Source organism: Microdochium trichocladiopsis, assembly GCF_020744255.1.
Source record: "Microdochium trichocladiopsis strain MPI-CAGE-CH-0230 chromosome Unknown B0I36scaffold_18, whole genome shotgun sequence".
Lineage (NCBI taxonomy): Eukaryota > Fungi > Ascomycota > Sordariomycetes > Xylariales > Microdochiaceae > Microdochium > Microdochium trichocladiopsis.
Window position 1 is genome coordinate 168,839 of NW_025763561.1, and position 17,322 is coordinate 186,160.

The window sequence follows — 17,322 nt, forward strand, 5'->3', positions numbered from 1 at the left end:
AGAGTTGTAAGTCAATGATAACCATCATTTGGTAGTCTTTCACAGCGTTTTCGAGAGATCATTCATGCCACGTAGAGCTGGCTGTGCGGCCGCATGCTTGAAGCGAGGGCAAGAGTGTCGATTGACCTTGCACTCTATGCAATGGGTTGATGTTTATTAAGGCCTTGTATGGCCTTGCTTCGTTGGGGGGAGAATCTCCCCAGGGAACAGCCTGTCCAGGCAGAGCCGGCCCGTCTCGAGCTGAAGATGGCCACTAATGCCAACCTGAATCGACTGTTGAAGAGGATCAGTGCTACAGACATCCCGTTGAGAGCATGCCTTCTGTCCAGACCCCACAAAGCAACCTTCACTTACGAACAAACCCCCACCCCCCCAAATCTCTTCACAAGAGGGAACTTTCCAAGCGTGGTCCTTCGCCCACTCCCTCGCACCCACCCACTTTTCGAGTCCAATCACAAGGTCTTCGCCGACTTCTTCGATCACATTCGGTCTTTTGATCTTTTGGATCCTGGCCTTTAGCATCAATAAGGTGATGGCCTCTCGCATACTCTGCTCGATGGCGCCAACCCATGACTGCTGCGGGATCGCCTTTGTCGCAGTTAGCGAAGTTGCGCGAAAATGTGTCTGATAAACCTACCTCTCGACCTTTCTCGCGTGCGCGTCGGTTCCTATCCTTCAGTACCACTTCCGATCTGTATGCCCAGCCAACTACTATGAGGTTCGCGAGATATAGACCCATCGCGCTACGATCTAGAAGGATCTCCTAAAAGAGGTCGCGAACTTTCTTGAGTAGCTCCTCCATGCGGCCGTCCTCGATTTTATCTACTGCGCCCGTAGCAAGTCGAGGTGTGGGACATTTGCCGGCAAGTCTTTCTGCATCCCACGGCAAGGGCTGGATCCCGAGCGTCTCTTCGCTGATAATGAATCCAGACCCAGTCTTGAAGTCTTGAAATGGTTAGTACGTTGACTGTATCTGTAAAGAGAGATTATACATACGGGTTCCGAAATCGTACTCCACCAGTAGCAGCAAGCGTTCGTGGTACTTGGTTCTCTAGTCGAGGAGTCAGCGTGAGGCGTTAGAATAGGGTGGGGGTTTACGCTACTTTCTCCTCATGTAACTTCACGAAGATCTTCATGGGATACGATCCATGTGAGGACTTTTCCCATGGGAGTGCGTGGGTTTCCGACCGGGCTACGAGAGCCTCAAAGACGGCCTTTGGATCTTCAATCATGTAATTCGGGAGGGGATGTGTTGAAGGCAATCCATCTTTGCTGACGTAGTTCCGATGCAGCGGGTCGCCATCACGAGGAATGACCTCAATCACAGAGAAAACGAGTGATGCTTTCTCGAAAACCTGACCGTCAGGATCTTCTATGGCGATCTCGATATCTTTCGGAGCTCCAATCTTGTCTTTGTCAGGGACCAGTTGACCTGATTTTTGACGTTCTCTGTTGCCCTGGAGATCGTTCAAACCCTTCTTGCGATGGAAAATAAGCGTATAAAGTGTCTCCATATTGTTACTGTGAAAGGTCCGGGTTTGCTGAGAGATTTGGCAGACGCTGAGATCGGACAAAGAGAAGTGCTATCCTTCATGTTCCCCAGGGAAGCTGCTTGCAGATACATGTAGAATTACCGGCAAGCCTGGCTGATTAAGGAGGAGGGGGAGGTGGCACGCAGTCGGTGTGACACACCTGCTAGATGACGATGAGGCGCAATGCTGGTTCTAGCCCAAGACGTCACCCACCAACGCTTCGACAACACTGGCCATGCTCAAAGCTGACAACGACCCATGTCGATCACGCACATGCCAGGGATCGGAAGGCGAGCAGCCCGGGTGGCTGCATTCAATCATTCACTAATAGGGAGATGGGCCTGTGTTGATCTTGTGAACCGTTGCGCATGAGCCGAGGGAAGGGGGAGGGGGGGGTGAGACCTTGGTCGTAAGCCGTCAGACCAGCACCAGCCTGGGTCCCCTCACATCAAGGCTCCCATACCCTTGCCAGCAGGTCTAGATCAAGCCGAAAGTCGTGGCAACAGGCTGCAGTGTATTAGATGTACAGGGCTCTGGCTGGGGTGTATGTTCGGCCTCTTGCACTCAGTGCTGTCCTATTACAGGCTGCGGTCTCCTTCTTGTACCTTAACATTTGAAAGGGACAGCAAGAAACTTTATGTCCCCATTAAGACCCTCGATGGAATGCCCACGAGTGATGAACATCGGGGTCTGCAGGAACTCCAACTCTTGCCGGCTTCCGTCCATGTACAAAGCGACTTTAGGTTGATCCACGGCCTCGGGCACCCAAGGGAACATCGCCAAGCCTTCATTTGCCCCCGCCTTTATGATACCACTCTTGAGCCAAAGAAATTGTGCTTCGAAGATTGACCGAATCTTGACTCCGCTCTCTTCCAGAATTTCTCTGGCCCGTTGCGTCTTTACCTATCAGCCCAATTCATTTGAGACAAAAACGGGTGTACTTACAAACGCATCTTGTATTTGGCGGAGTAACAGCGCATGTTCTTTAGGACAGTCGATTATGTCTACAATAATATCGTTTACTACGACATATGGCTTCCATGGCATTACGCCGGTACAGAAGACTCTGCCTTGTTCCCGTAGGTCTTCGAGGCTCACCGAAGCCTCTCTTTGCCCTGCTTGGACGGCCTTTGTGCCATCGGCTTGGTCGGAGTCTTGCAAGACGATACGAAAGAATTCACTCCTCGCTTTCATGTGGGGGTCGGGTTTGGGCGGCTCCATGGCGTCAACGAGCAGGCAAGCTGAAGCGAGGCATGTGAGAAGTGACTGGGAGCAAGGTCGTTGTTCAGAAGACGAGATGTCATGTAGAGGTGGGAGAGTCTTCTTTCCAAACTTGCATGGCTTTAATATGTAAATTGTCGGACGACCTGTCCCAGGTTGCTTACGTGCCTCGGGGCAGAAAGAGACGTACCGCGCAAGCACAGTCATTCCATGCAATCCATGCTCTCAGCTGGAATCTTACCTTGATCCGCACGCGCCCGGGACGGACGGATACGTCCCGAGGCGTATCCAGCCTTCCAACTATGTAACGGTGCATGCCAAGAACAGCTGGTTACTCAAGTCGTCTTCAGGGGAAAGAAGTCGGTCAGGCAAAGTACAAGGCTTAACAGGGATAGCTACCACATTCCCGCACTAACAGGCATAATCGTGTGCATGGGTCGAGTCCAGCGTCCTCGGGGAGGCTGCCGGTCTGGGTCCAGGACATAATTAGCGATCATGGAACAGGGAACGCCCCTTGTTAACCACCATAACATGCAGGAGTAACACGCATACCTACCTGATCTGGCCTTCGTGCATACGTGACCGACAGTGCAGTGCGGCCATTATGCCACAAGAGCCTTGCGTGTCTTCGTGCTGCACGATGGCGTCTGTGCCCACCACCATATACGGCACCCTGGCCCTGCATCCCCGACGCGCGAGCCAGCCGAGAACTGCAAGATGTAGCCATTGCTAAAGCACAAGCACTCACCGCTGGTCGATCGGGGCGGCTCGCGGTCAGGTCATGCAGCAGACCTCTGTTGGTTCGGCTTGTCCAGTCCTCCCGGTGCAACCGCCACATCACATCTGGCTAACCCAACGAGGTAGTAGGTCGAATTTGGAGAGCAAGGTCAAGACGCAGGAAGACAGGGCAACCGCCATCATACCGCTGATTTCACGGTTCAACTCCTGATAGGCTGCGTGTCTTCGACTGCGGCGCCTCCCTGCATGATGCGCGGATGATCCTGGCCGATCACATGTGGTGAAGCACTGGTAGAGGGGGTAGCTGCAGGATGTTTCTCAGAAAGGTGGCTATTGCGGCGAGAGATGTCAGCGATACAGCCATGCCATCGGGCTTGAAGGGTGCTTCTCCATCGGACTTGCCTGCTTGGCGCGAAGTTGCGGCTCGCTGGCTCGCCTGGAGCTGGTGCGACCTCCAAACAGTGAATTTCGGTGACTGCGGTACAGGACGTTAATGCACTCTGCTGAGGCCCTGCGGTTGCGGCGCAGTCATGTTGACCGCGGAACTTGTTGAAAGAACTCCGTTCTGCTCAAACACCGGCTTTGGCTGGAGAGTGACTCCTCGGCGGATGTGCAGATGTGTTAAACAACTCAGCGTGCCTTCAACGGGCTGTGACCACGGAAACTTCTCCAGAAAAGCAAGCTCATAGAGGCGCGTTCTTGTATTCACTCGTTTCATAAACGGAATCGACAATCTACATTGCCGCCCTCGCTCAAAGCATGCAGCCGCGCAGTCAGCTCCACATACCATGAATTCAATGTCAAAAAGCGATGGCGAGAGACGCGCAAGGTGATGATTGCCATGGAGTTAATGCTCCGCCGAACCATCTGTCTGCCTTCTCGCTACTGTATCAAGCTCCTGCTCCTCCTTCAACCGCTTCTTCTCCTGGTCCAACTGCTCCTGCTTCTCGATCAACCGCTGCTCCTGCTCGTCCAACCGCTGCTCCTGCTCGTCCAACAGCTGCTCCTGCTCGTCCAACCGCTCCTGCTCGTCGATCAACCGCTCTCGCGCCTCGTCCACCTTGTTCTGCTCCTTGATCAACTGCTCCTGTAACTGATCCAAGCGCCGCTGCCGTTCAACATAATCCACGCGTGCGTTCTCTGCCGCAACCGGGCACATCCCCTTGCAGAACTTCGGCAGCAGGTCGCTCGTCTCGTCGTTCATCTTTCCTCTCCTGTACGATGCTTTTTTCAGGATAAAAGAGACAAGTTGTTGTTCTTATTGGTGATCTTGTTGGTGTTCCTGTGGTATTCTTGTTGGTGTTCTAGCGCTGTTCTTGTTGCTGACTCTGTCGCGCGTGCTACTGTGGTCTGCTCCGCAAAGTGTGAGGAAGGAGGGGAAGACCATCTCCGGATGGGCCTGAGCAGCGGTTTGCCTTTATATCGGAAGCCAGACACTTGTGCCGAGAGTCGGGCTTCAAGGACCTGGTTTGTGCCAAGAGTGGTGCGCGCCCCAGTGGATACAGTTGGACTCCCTGTCATGCGGCCCAAGGTGTGCTGGCGGTTTGGCAAGAGGCTTCCGGCGTATACGTCCACATGTATGATTGTGTACATGGGTGAGTTTGGCCGTCCCCGGGAAGGCTGCGGGCTTGCTTCCAAGACACAATCAACGATCTATGCAAAAGGAAGCACCCTTGCTAACGACCGTGGCTCGCAAGTATGAGGAGCATCACTACCTGATTTGGTCCTTCGTGCATGGTGACTGACAGTGATGTGCGGCAATTACGCCACAAGAGCCTTGCGTGTCTTCGTGCTGCACAATGGTCTCAGTGTTGGTCCAACGATTTCTTATCACAGCGGTGCCCCCCTTCATGTACGGGATTTCAGCCTTGCATCGTCGATGACGCAATCATAACCACGACAGCCACAGCACCAGCAGCGGGGCCGGGGTGGCTCCTGAAGACGCAGCAAAGGCAGCAGCAAGCTTCTTTCTGCAGAGCCCATCTCCAGCAGCAACCACGGAGATGCTGGAAGCATATACATTGGATTCAGGAATGCCAGGGTTCTATGAAATGGTACTTTATTTAATAACGGAAGCGCACTCTCTTCGTTGAAGAAGGATTCCCTTGAGGATTGCCTGTTGAAGGCGTGCCGGCTGTCGGTCTTCGACGCGGCGGAAATGTCCTGGAAGTTGCTGAAGGAGGCAACTTAAAACATGTTCAGAAGTCCAGAAATACCCCAATGCCCTTTTGACTTGCTTGCCGTGCGCTCTATTTCAAGTCTGAGCATTTCCAGAGCCCATTGGGGCTTTTGAACCCATTTGAATTGCAAATTTGCCTCGTACTCAAGTTAGCTGGGTTTAAATACGTATCCACCCCACCGACTCACCTCTGCGCCATTTGTCCAGAATAATTCGAGCACTGCTTTGAGGCCTTTGTAGATCAATTTCGCGAGATCCTGCATCTCGGGATCTTTGATGATCGGTACGAGGGAAGACCCAGCGTGGCCGTCAGCTACTAGGAGCGAAGTTACCAAGATTATGATTTCCGCGTTCTGGAGCCTATCGGCATCGTATGCGAAAAGTTGCAGGACTGCGTCGCGCACAGGCGTGTCTCCAGGGATCCGTGAGAGTTCAAAGGACGGGCGTCCTGCTGTGTCCGCTGTGATTTGTCAATCACCTGACATCCGCAAGAAGACATGTCCACTTACCGATTCTGTACATGAGTTCCAGCAACTCCGACAATGCCGGCTTGTGTTCCCTGTATCTCTCGTCCGCGAGGGCAGCCAGGATGGCTTTTGAGGCGGGGCCAAACTCTTCCGCCCAGGTTTCCTTGTGCTTTTCATAATGATCACTGATCATCATCTTCAGTTGGTCCGGATTGCTTGGTGCGAAATTGCGGCCCTCTGGGTCTCCGGGCGCTTGTTTGACCTCCCGAACAGGGACTTGCAGCGGCTCCAGTGGAAGAGTGCGTCCTCCAGCATACACAATGTTGTACCTTGCCGTCCTTTCGGGACCAAACATTTCTTCGCTAGGAATCAGAGGCATGTCGGGTTCTGGCTCCGGTCGGTCACCCCTGAGCCCTTCCTGGACTGGTCGCCAGAATTTGGCTTCCAATCTCCAGTTGGGGTCATAGTCGGCTGAGGTGAGTGTAACTACCGTCATGTTGTTGGCGTGTAGACAAGCTCCGCTGAGGCAGGTGAGAAAAGACTGGGACAAAAGCGTTGTTCAGAAGATGAGATGTCAAGTAGATGTGGGAGATTCTTCGTCCCAAACGTGCATGGCTTTAATACTAAAACTCTGGAAGGACTTGTGCGAGGTTGCTTGCGTGCCTCAGAGCAGGAGGAGACGTGCCACGCAAGCACAGCCATGCTCTCGGCTGGGATCCTGTCTTGATCCACACGCGCTCAGGATGGGCGGATACATCCCGAGGCGTGTCCAGCCTTCCAGCCATGCACGGTGCATGCCAAGGACATCTGATTGCTCAACTTGCTTTCAGGGGAAGGCATAACGAGGCTGGGAAAAGAGGTCGGTCAGGCAAAGTACAAGTCTCAACAGGGAGAGCTACCACAGTACCGCACCAACAGGCATGATCGTGTACAAGGGTCCAGTCCAGGCATCGCCGGGGAGGCTGCCGGTCTGCGTCCAGGACACAATCAACGACCAATGCAACAGGTAATGGCCTTTGTTGGCTACCACAGCTCGCAAGAGTGACACGCATCACTACCTGATCTGGCCCTTCGTGCATGAGTGACTGATAGTGACGTGCGGCCATCACGCCACAAGAGCCTTGCGTGTCCTCCTGTCGCACCCTGGTCTCAATGCCCTCTTTCATGCACGGCGCACGGCACCGTGGCCCTGCGGCCTCGACCCGCGAGCCACTCGTGAAACAGTGAGGCCTTAACCATTGCTGACGCAAGCACTCATTGCCAGGAAGCCACTGCTGTTGGGTCGTATTTCATTGTATGCTTCTGGTGCAAGCTCCAGGGTTGCAGGGCGCGGACACACACTCCGGAGGCGGGAATACCACAACACCGGCTAGTGCCTGGACGCACCCTTTTTGCTGGTTAATCCAGCGGATGACTAGTCCATGCAGCCGGGTCTGGACTGTGAACCCCATGGCGCCAACCGCCAGCACATCAATAGCTAAACGAGAGGCAGCAAGTATGGCTTCGCAGTCCGGGCCTTGAAGCCAGATCCGCCGAGGGTGGAAGCTTTGTAAAGACGTTGAAGGAATGGGTAGTCGCGAATTATCGCGGCACGAAAGTTCAGCCCGATAAGGTCACAGACTTATTGCATGCACACAACGCAAGTGACATTGGAGCCTCGATGTTGATCATGTATTCCGGGCGCTTTATGCATGCGCGCTGTGGACGATGCTCATTTGTTCACTCGGTTGCTCTGAGGCTGACATGCTTCGAGGGAGAATCAGGCTGCTGATTATCATCATCTATCTATTTACGTGAACAGGTGACCGTCCAAAAGGTCCATTGTTGAAGAGGGCTGCGACGCATTCCTGGGCATGCCCTGTATGGCACATCAAGGTCAGTTCTCTCGCCCTCGATAAAACCGAGAACGGACCTAGCCATCTCAATGATTTCAGAGCCGACCCTTTGATCTTGTGTCGAGTCCAGAAGGCCTCCAAGCTCGGAAAAGGGCCCTAGAGCCTACCGTTGCGCAATGTTCACCACTCTGAATGCGGGAGGAAACCACTGCTGGCGTCTTTCATTACCCGGCTTGGCGAATTCGAAAGTTCTTGGGGGTGAGATGGGTTCCGTCTCGCATTCTATCGGTCGTGCGCGGCCCATACTGGACCTAAATTCGCCATAGCCATATGCACGTGGCGATAGCAGAGGCGGAAGCTCAATTGTCGCTAAGTGAGAGTCGTCGGCTGAAGATGAGGTCAGGGAATCGAAGGCAGGGAGAGCATGCGAGTGTTGAAGATGAATGTCTCTTCGGGATGTACTGGAATAGCTATGATCCGACAAGAACTGGTGCCCCGGGCTGGTATGAGCTCTTGTGTTCCCTGCTTGACCGTTGGGCGAACGCCAGGGTCCGGCCGACCCAGCTACTTCCTCGGGCCAATCCATATGGTTGGATCTGTATGAAGTTGTATACATGATCAGTACAGAGATACAAACATTACCAGGCGCAATGGCAGCTGTTATGGTGTCCGTGATCCGGGATGCCTGGACGGGTGGGCAGTGCTCACTTACTGCTCATGGACATCGGTGCTTCGGGGTTCAGCGATTCTGTACCAGCGCTCCTTACAGCCTCTAGCCGTTCGCCCAATCTGTTCCGCGATCTGTTCCCAGGTCTTAGGATCCTTCACGAGTGCAAGGAGCCGCTCATCTTCCTCTGTGGTCCATTTTGGCGGCATTTCGTGCTTGGTTGAACTCGCTTCTCTTACTGCAATAGCCTCAGAGCTGTCAGCTTGGTCAGTCTGCGCGAGGCTGACCTCGAAGTTTGTGTGGGGCTGGATGACAGGGCGATGAGCTTGTGCTGGTGCCGTGGCAGCGCGGAGCGTTGTTTGGTGATGGGATAAGGATAATGTGGTGTCTGGGAATTCACCGCTCACATTCAGGAGTGGCGGCAGTATGGCCTTTAAGCAGTTAGCACGGCCACGTCAATCAGGCCGAGGATTCAACAGCTTGTACTCACTGTCAGCACGCGGAATGCAGAACCAACGAGCCAATACGCGGACAACACTAAATGCTACCAGGGAGGCTTGCATGGGAAACATGCGGTCAAGGATGAGCCTGATAATGGCTGCGCAAGGGTTCAAGCGCCCGGAACGACCCAAATGACCCTGGCCTGGTCTCACCATCAGCACCAGTGAATCTAGGAAGGCAAGGCTCGGCGACCAACATGCGCCACGACAGCTGGCAAAGTGTACAGAACCAACTGCGTGTTGTGAAAATGTGACATCCTTCTCATGGGCCAGGCAGTGGCACTTGCACCGCAGCGATCTCCTGGGGCCAGCTACCGGACAATGAGCTGTATATTCTGTGGTTGATTAGAAGCTTACCAGAGTAACCTCCGTGGATGTGACCTCGCCCTGCATCCGCAGACAGAGCAGATGCTTGCGATGAAATGCAGTCCTTCACTGTACCGGCTCTCACTGTCTAATTGGCGTCCTCTTCTGTCTCTGCAGGGGGGCATCATATGCAGAGAGACGCGAGTGGACGGACTGGCGACGTCGATACTTGTCCTCACGAGAGCACGCTCCGCAGCCTTGGCCGTTTGTCGTTGCACATCCCTCACTGAGACGGACAGGGTACCCCGGTATGCCGCATCCCGGCAAACACGGGAACCCTTCCCGGGTCTTGCCCATCACACACGCGCTGCCACTAGGGCGGCCCACAACCGTGCTTGCGCCCGAAGAGTGACTTCAGTGCGACATACCCACAGGCCTAGCCGCCCAGCCTCGCATGACGTCGGCAGCATCTGGACATGCCTTTTCAGCCTCGCGGCCTACAGATGGCGGCCCCGTTCCTGGCGCCGCCCCACCAAGTCACATAGGCCGGATGAGAGAATCACGTCTCCGAGGACAAGGCCCGACCCGCTACCCCATGAGCTGGCACCTCGACCAATCCAGTGGTCAAGACTCAAAGTAGCGCCGACTTGAGCTGGCTGCAGTCAATGGCTCGTCTTCAGTGACACGGGACTTTGGAGGAACTGTAGTCTCCATGCAGCCTTGAGAGCCACACCAGCTCTCTTGCCCCAGCACTGGTGGCTTAGGCATCTTGGTACAATGCAGGAACTTCCTGTAGTTCAATTGGATCGAGCCTCCGGGCCTTCCGAGCAGCGGAAAACCAGAACGAGCACAACTTGGCGCGTAGGTCCTTATCGCGCAGGCATGGACTGCTGTGCGTGTGTTGCATGCTCTAAGCCTGACAGGAAAAACTAATGGAGGCCCAGCAGGTCCGGGGCAAGCGGGTAGGGCCGTGTCTGCCGTCTTGAACCGCAATCAGCGCCCGGACCTGACGTATCAGGCAAGGGGGTGGCTTTCTCATTGATATGAACAGATCCGCGGTCAACTTTGGTGAGCTTTCCAGATCTACTGTGTATGGGCCCATACCAGCTCACCCGGACCACGAGGTCGCTGGCCACTGGGAGATATAAGGAACCCTGTGCAGCCACAAAATGACCTGGCATGCAGATACAACAGCCCCCCTACCTTGCTCGTCCTCGGTTAGTGATTGGAGTTGAGCCTCTCATTTTATGCAAGCTCACTGCCCAGCCTCATCCACGCGCGGCTCCATCATGCACCAGTACACACCCATCAGTTTGACGATAGAGATTTGGGGGGACGGGGCTGTTGGGAAAACTTGCCTAATCCAGAGATATTTGTATAACAAATATGTCGTCGAGGTAAGTCACGATTAAACCCTTGCATATGCTCTGGCTGACCTCCTCCGAGTATGACCCTACCATCGAAGACACTCACATCGTGGTCAGAGGAGGTTGCCGAATTAAGTTTGTCGACGCCTCGGGTTACAATGGACTCATTCGTGACGCCGAAGAAAGCGAGGACGAGCGTAATGCACCGCGAGTGATCATTATTGCGTTCGAGCTTACGAGTTCATCCTCTCTTGAGCACGCCAAGGTTCTGCGCGAGAAAATTCCTCGGGGGGTAGGGTTTATCCTTGCCGGTACGAAAGTGGACGTGGGCCACGGGAGGGAGGTAGCAGACAACGGAAAGGCAGCAGCACAGTCATTCAAGTGCGGGTACTTTAGAGTGTCAGCACAGAATGACGTCGGCGTCAAAGAGCTTTTCAAGGCGGCGATCAAGCTCGGCTTAGGTTCACAGGCTCCCACAGATGACCCTGCTGCTGTCGGCAGCGAGTCTCGGCCGTGATATTGTCCGCTTGGTGTTTAGCTCTCTCGTGCATCCGAAACTGCTTCTCAGGATCTGACCTCGAAACTGGTTGTTAGGACAGCAGGTCGCTTGTAATCGTTAGAGGATCATAGCATAAGTCAACCACTGAATGAGGACCAGCGCCAGTCTTTGTCATGGTACATTGTAGAGATATGTCTCAATGGCGGGGTCTGTGAGTGAGCATCCGCGAGACACCGGGCGGGATGTCTTCTGGAGCGCGAAAAAGGGTAGAGTGCTCCTGCATGAGGCAGATACATGCTCTCACCAGCTGCATGCGATCGACATGAGGGCGAGACCATATGCACTCATTCCTCCCGATAGCAAGTACCGTACAGCTCCTGTCGGTCACGGCCAGGGTCGATCCCACGCTTCAGTCTTTCCGGTCTGGCCCTAGACCACGATTGCCCTGGCATATTACAGGATCCACCCAAGTGGGATGATCAGGACGGTTCATGTGCAACAGAGTCCAAACATTTGTTCAACAGTCCGCAGCATGGGTGTGGAAAAGAACGCCCAGGTAAGATCCGCGGGAGTGCTCCGCGTTCCGTCCAGACAAGGCGGCAGGGGAGGGTCATGAGCCAAGCTCCGCTAATCGTTCGCGGCCCTTGCATGAGCCCTGCTCGGGAGCAGGCCCTGTCTTGGTGCCTCTCCACAACGCTGATCCCCGAAGACGCAGTGCCGGCTTCGTGACATGGAGGAGCCAAACCAGAGGGAGTCTTGGCTTAAGGCTTAGCGAGACACGGCAGCCGACAGGACGACTAACCTTTAGATGGCCAACCAATACCATCCAGGGTGAAGGACCCCGTCCATCCAGGTTCTCCTCATATTTGGGGAGTCTGGCCGTCACCTGCTTGCCTTCCCCATGCCAGAGCTTGATGAGCGTTGTAGGCCACTCCTCAGCCATTGATCGGCCCACCAGCTCTGGACGAGCCGAGGTATCCCCGGAGACCAGAGCCGCAGGCTGTGGGTGAGCTACTGCAAGTCTGCTCGTATCCGAGACACATGCATCTTGGGATTAGCATGAAGGCTTCCGTCCAGTCACCACACACCCTTCCGAAGCCAATCGGCTTCACCAAGCAGGCTTGGACGGCCGTGACGAGGGTCTATGCTGGGGGGCACGAGTCGCGCCTCAGTGAGCTTGGCGGCGTGCGTTCATGTGGGACATGGATAGACGGGCCATTCACAATGTCAGGTAGTCAGGCAGGCTGACTGGCTGTTGACGATGATGGGGCCAGCGTGGGCTACGGTCTTTCCTACTGCAGAAGTGGCGCAAACTCCGTAGCAGCAGCTCGACGCGCATGAGAGTTTTCTTCGTCTCAATCGGACGAGGTGTGCGTACCCAGATTCGTGGGTTGACCCGCTACATGAGGCAGCCCTGCGCACTGAGGCCCCGGCTATCAGAAAGCCATCCTCAGACACTGGCCTGCGCGGCGCTGGTGCGGTGATTGTTCCATCCTGTGCACGCGCGGGTGTTCTTCGCGGAGGGGGCTTCTCGTCGCTGCTCATGTAATCACTTCATACAGCCTATCAGTGAAGAAAAGTCGCGGATTCGTAGTAATTGACATGCGATAAAAGGCGCTGGATGTCTGCACTACTCTATGCATAAACACCAACGCACAGCCCCCAGTATGGCCTGGCATATCATGCCGCCCCAACCCATCGGCTTGAGCCTCATCGCGATATATCCTGGTGGCAGCGACATCTCATCATCCCATTCAGGTTGCATCCATCGTTTGTCGCCAGTCAGTTCGCACAATTCTTCGCGGGTCATATCATGCTCCAACAGCGCGCATTTGGAGCCGTGCTGGGTGCATTTTTCTTGAGGTTCTGGTGGTGTGTTAGTAATGGTCAAGCTTCGCCATCTGATGTTTATACGGACCTGGAATGTGAGTCGCACAAGTCGTGACACTCCGGATTGGGGCCATGTTGAGCCTTGACGTGTCGGCTTCGTCGTGGGAGGCAGTAATAACTGTAAAGGTCTGAAAAAACTTGGCGATGTTAGATGACGTGGTTGAAAGGCTGGTAGTGACGTACGTCTGTCTCAGAGGTATCCGTGCAACCTAGTGATTCAGTCTCCGTGACCTCGACGGTGACATGAATCTTTCCATTAGGCCGTGCCATGCTGATGTTGTGCCGCAGCCGTAAGGCAAGTGATGCGAGGAGCTGTTGCAGAGCCGGAAGAAGGACAAGAAGGTACATGAACATGCCACATGTTGTGACCCAATGTGACTAGACGGCGCGAACGGGGAGGCTCTTTATACCCGTCCACGGCAACAGGACATCGTGCAGCACCGTACTCACACTCGATACCAATCCACTGGTGACAATGGTACCATCACAACTCCTTTCCGATAGCCAATGATGCCGGGACTCTGGTGCAAGGAAGTAGCACGGCCGGCCGTTCGGTGGGTGGTGATCGCACGGGAGGCTTCCCCGTGCCCGGTCGCTCGCTGCTCCACCCGAGCGTTGCAGGGGCTTCGGCGCTCATGCGCCACCTATCCCCACCATAGCACATGCCAACGCAGGCTTCGTGCTTTGCCATTGGCTGCCTTGCCCCCCTGACAAGTAGTTGAGTGCTCACCTGCGAGAAAGCCATTCGAGGCGCCGTGGGGTGGTCAAAAAGCTCAGATTCGCAGCTCTGAAAGTTTGCGGCGGCCTGTCCACTGACTCCACCATGCGGATTGGGAAGGGATCCATGCCACCTTGAAATGTGTGTCACAATTGGAAAGAGGTATGTTGCATTGCAATGTGCATGTCATGATCAAGCCCAGCGGAGCCGTGCCGGTGCGAGAGAGACGTGAGAGGGCTCCATGCTTCACTCGACGTCATTCTAAGGGCTGTGTGGGCCTGGGGAACTGTACCTGAACGTGTCAGTGCACATGTCGGGCAGCCTGGCTTACGCACTGTAGGGTACTCTCAGCTGGTGCGCATGGGTGTTACTCCAATGTCGGATGCTGTACTGTAGGACAAGCCTTGGCAAGTCATCACCCAAGTTGATATCGTGTCTGATGGGTCTGGGGCGGTCCTCTTCCGCAACATCACACCCCAGTTGGCTGGACGGAACACATGCGTGCGTGCGTTGCGCCCTAACCATCCCCTTCCCAGAAGCCCCATGTTTGTGCTACACTTCTTGAAATGGCAATGGCTTCTGCACGACTCAGACCCTTGTCCTTGGGGCCTTTGTCGTCACCCGTTTGCCTTGAAGCCATTCCCAACTCGCGGCGGCCAAGCGCAGATTGCACCTTCGCCACGGACAATGCGACCGCCGTTTACCTGACCACGCCGACAGCCGAACAGCGATTCTGCGGCGCCACCTGCAACTCAGTACCTCATACAGGAACGCAATCAGTACGACAGCACTGCTCACGACCCTTGCATGAGTCCCGCTCGGGGTAAACCCTGTCTTGGTGCTGCAGCAATGCCGATCCTTGAAGACGCAGCGCCGGCTTTGAGACACGGACGAGCCAAAGCCAGTGGGTATCTTGGCGCGATGCCTGGCGAAGCACAGCAGCCAGCAGGACGACTGACCTCTCAGACGGTCAGCTGATATTATCTAGGTAGTGACGTTCTCGCCCATCCTTGTTCTCCTCGTCCCTGGGGAGTCTGGCCGGCACTTTCCAACCCCTCTCCGTGCCAGGGCTTGATGATAGCAGTAGGTCTCTCCCCAGCCAGTGATCAGCCCATCAGTCCTGGGCGAGCCGAGGTGTGCCCAGAGAGCAGGCTCTCCGGCCGTGGATGAGCTACTGCAAGTTCGTTCGCGTCCGGGACAGAAACGTGTTGGAATCAGCACAAAACATTCCCGTCCAGTCATTACACACCCGCCCGAAGCCACAGAGCATTTCCGGGCAAGTTGGGACGGGAACAGTCTGTAAGCAGAATAAATCGGACAGGTTGCTGTACAACATGGGTGTCCGTGTTTTTCTGCACCTAGCCTCGCCCACTAGCCTCTTGCCACACTCAGCCACATTGGCCAAGCTCGTGCCACCCACTGTGATTTGATCCCTTGCTTGCGTCAAAATCTCACACACCATGCGAAAGGCCACATCTCCCTCCTTCCGTTCTCCCAGATCACCATTCGGAACGTGAACAAATTTCAACAATTAGAGGCTCCCGTTTGGCGATGCTGACACTCTTGTATCATGGTTCTACGTCCAACATCTTCGAGTTTGGTGCGGAAAAAGTCCTGAAAGTACTTCGGCAGGTGCAACACGACGAGCAACTCAATGCAGAGCGACTGAAAGGCCACGAAATCGAAATTGAGGTGTATCGTATCTTGGGAGAGCACAAATACATCTTACCGTAAGCGCTTCCCGCGGACTACCACCAGAGACTCCGCTGACCTCTGAAGTCATTATGGTATTGAGACACTGGAAGGATGCCAAGGGCTAGCACTTGCTAAAGCAGATGGCTCTTTGCAAGACGTGCTAGACGGAAACCGGGGCTCTGCGTCATTGGCTTGTCGCAGGCGATGGTGTGTCCAAGCTGCGGAGGCGGTAGCGTACATACACGATCGCGGTGTCCTCCATTCCGATCTACGGCCCGACAATTTCTTGGTGCGCGGAAGCGTCCTCCAGCTTAGTGACTTCAATGGGGCCGTCTGTCGTACACACGGGCTAGATGGACAGCAATTGCCTGACGGTGGCTTCTGGAATTTAGAATGGGAGACGACTGTTCATACCGACATATTTGCCCTGGGATCCGTCGTCTATAGCATATTGACCGAACACTGGCCCTTTTGCGAGCCTGGTCAGCTAGTCCGGACCAGTGCGGCATATGAGGATGAAGTCAACGACCGGTTCAGCCGCGCTGTCTATCCAGAGGTCGCCGGTTTAGAGGCTGGCGATGTCATTTTACGTTGTTGGAAGGGCCAGTATGACAGTGCTCGAGATATTGCAAAGGCACTCAAGATAGCATTCAAGAACTCGACTGGATAGTCTATATTCATAAATAGCGTAATATAGTAAATGAGTGTGCGAAGAAGATTGCAGGGCATAAGAGTTGCACTACTGCGCGAAGCTGTTCAAGAACGTGGTCGAAAGGAAGGAAACGGCCAAATTTCAAGGTCCACCAACAGTTCCTAATATTCCCCCAAAGAGCTCCTTGTAAGGACCGTACTGGAGCGCATCTGAATTAGCACAGCTTATCCAAGCGAGAATGATCCGCTTAGTAACGAGCGTTTACCTGTAAAATCAGGGGTTACTGCAGTTAAACCTCCCACACTTAGTCCTCTTCCTGCTGGAGCCGAGGTGCTTAGTAGTTACGCTGTGTCCAGCTGCGGAAGTATTGTCGCATGAGTCGAAGGAGACATCTTCTTCGAACCTATCACCGCAGGTATAGATTGTCACGGAAACGGTCTTGGTGCACATCTTGATTCGTGGTATGATCTGATGGCTGAAAATGGGGTATTGTTTGGATCACGGAAATGGAAATCTCCCTTGGGGTGCAAGACCTTGCCCTTTATAGACGCTAGAAAGTCCAAAGCCCGAACGCTGGCATATCCTGGCATATCCTGGAATACTTCGCACAGAAGCAGGGTGACGCTGTCCTTGAGCAAGTGCGAGGACACGCATGCACATACGGAGCAACGTGGCCGCGTGCGCATATGCACGGGCATACACTTGCGGAAAAAGACTCCTGCAGTCCTTGGAGCCACATGCTCGACCAAGAACAAGGCTTTGTCTCACAAACTACTTGTTCGCCCTGCTTGTTCATCTGACTGCATATCGATGTTGCAGGGGGGCGACAGTGGGCGACAGTGACCATGAATGGTGTTGCCATCAACTGCATGAAATCGCGGATCCACATAATGGCTCTGGCAGGCTTGCTCGTCTAGACCGGTGACAGGCGGTCTGCTCGTCTCTACTTGCCTTCCTCAAGGTACGCAAGAGTGGGGATGATGCCCCATTGTCAGGCCACACATCTGAACGCGGCAGATATCAGGGCATGGCGAACATGGATCTCAGTTGATATGT

The 17,322-nt window shown here is 54.5% G+C and overlaps 8 protein-coding genes across 8 annotated transcripts; 2 read left to right on the plus strand and 6 right to left on the minus strand.

The window, feature by feature from the left end:
• Positions 1-362: 362 nt before the first annotated feature.
• Positions 363-1,883, minus strand: B0I36DRAFT_342238 (uncharacterized protein). Its single transcript, XM_046156066.1, is given in 4 exon segments — positions 363-763; positions 782-945; positions 997-1,051; positions 1,104-1,883. The coding sequence occupies 4 exon segments, from the start codon at positions 1,512-1,514 to the stop codon at positions 383-385; spliced, it is 1,011 nt and encodes a 336-aa protein (XP_046004021.1). The 5' UTR covers positions 1,515-1,883; the 3' UTR covers positions 363-382.
• Positions 1,874-2,869, minus strand: B0I36DRAFT_342240 (uncharacterized protein). Its single transcript, XM_046156067.1, has 2 exons — positions 2,478-2,869; positions 1,874-2,429 (listed from the first exon to the last, which is right to left on the minus strand). The coding sequence occupies exons 1-2, from the start codon at positions 2,751-2,753 to the stop codon at positions 2,139-2,141; spliced, it is 567 nt and encodes a 188-aa protein (XP_046004022.1). The 5' UTR covers positions 2,754-2,869; the 3' UTR covers positions 1,874-2,138.
• A 1,469-nt stretch (positions 2,870-4,338) lies between these two features.
• B0I36DRAFT_370341 (uncharacterized protein) lies at positions 4,339-6,633 on the minus strand (the record flags this gene model as incomplete). The annotated part of the gene is made up of 3 exons (XM_046159897.1): positions 4,339-4,578; positions 5,859-6,130; positions 6,180-6,633. The coding sequence occupies 3 exons, from the start codon at positions 6,631-6,633 to the stop codon at positions 4,339-4,341; spliced, it is 966 nt and encodes a 321-aa protein (XP_046004023.1).
• Positions 6,634-7,871: 1,238 nt separating this feature from the next.
• On the minus strand, positions 7,872-9,712 carry B0I36DRAFT_59305 (uncharacterized protein). Its single transcript, XM_046163066.1, has 4 exons — positions 9,497-9,712; positions 8,685-9,070; positions 8,140-8,568; positions 7,872-7,995 (listed from the first exon to the last, which is right to left on the minus strand). Exons 1-4 carry the CDS (start codon positions 9,530-9,532, stop codon positions 7,923-7,925), a joined length of 924 nt encoding a protein of 307 aa, XP_046004024.1. The 5' UTR covers positions 9,533-9,712; the 3' UTR covers positions 7,872-7,922.
• Positions 9,713-10,632: 920 nt separating this feature from the next.
• On the plus strand, positions 10,633-11,527 carry B0I36DRAFT_342254 (P-loop containing nucleoside triphosphate hydrolase protein). The gene is made up of 2 exons (XM_046156068.1): positions 10,633-10,842; positions 10,892-11,527. Exons 1-2 carry the CDS (start codon positions 10,693-10,695, stop codon positions 11,327-11,329), a joined length of 588 nt encoding a protein of 195 aa, XP_046004025.1. The 5' UTR covers positions 10,633-10,692; the 3' UTR covers positions 11,330-11,527.
• A 1,318-nt stretch (positions 11,528-12,845) lies between these two features.
• Positions 12,846-13,717, minus strand: B0I36DRAFT_59344 (uncharacterized protein). The gene is made up of 3 exons (XM_046163067.1): positions 13,385-13,717; positions 13,230-13,338; positions 12,846-13,177 (listed from the first exon to the last, which is right to left on the minus strand). Exons 1-3 carry the CDS (start codon positions 13,553-13,555, stop codon positions 12,942-12,944), a joined length of 516 nt encoding a protein of 171 aa, XP_046004026.1. The 5' UTR covers positions 13,556-13,717; the 3' UTR covers positions 12,846-12,941.
• A 1,753-nt stretch (positions 13,718-15,470) lies between these two features.
• Positions 15,471-16,284, plus strand: B0I36DRAFT_378588 (kinase; the record flags this gene model as incomplete). Its single annotated transcript, XM_046160707.1, has 2 exons — positions 15,471-15,649; positions 15,699-16,284. 2 exons carry the CDS (start codon positions 15,471-15,473, stop codon positions 16,282-16,284), a joined length of 765 nt encoding a protein of 254 aa, XP_046004027.1.
• Positions 16,271-16,837, minus strand: B0I36DRAFT_342265 (uncharacterized protein). Its single transcript, XM_046156069.1, has 2 exons — positions 16,532-16,837; positions 16,271-16,464 (listed from the first exon to the last, which is right to left on the minus strand). The coding sequence occupies exon 1, from the start codon at positions 16,714-16,716 to the stop codon at positions 16,540-16,542; it is 177 nt and encodes a 58-aa protein (XP_046004028.1). The 5' UTR covers positions 16,717-16,837; the 3' UTR covers positions 16,271-16,464; positions 16,532-16,539.
• Between the last annotated feature and the right edge of the window lie 485 nt (positions 16,838-17,322).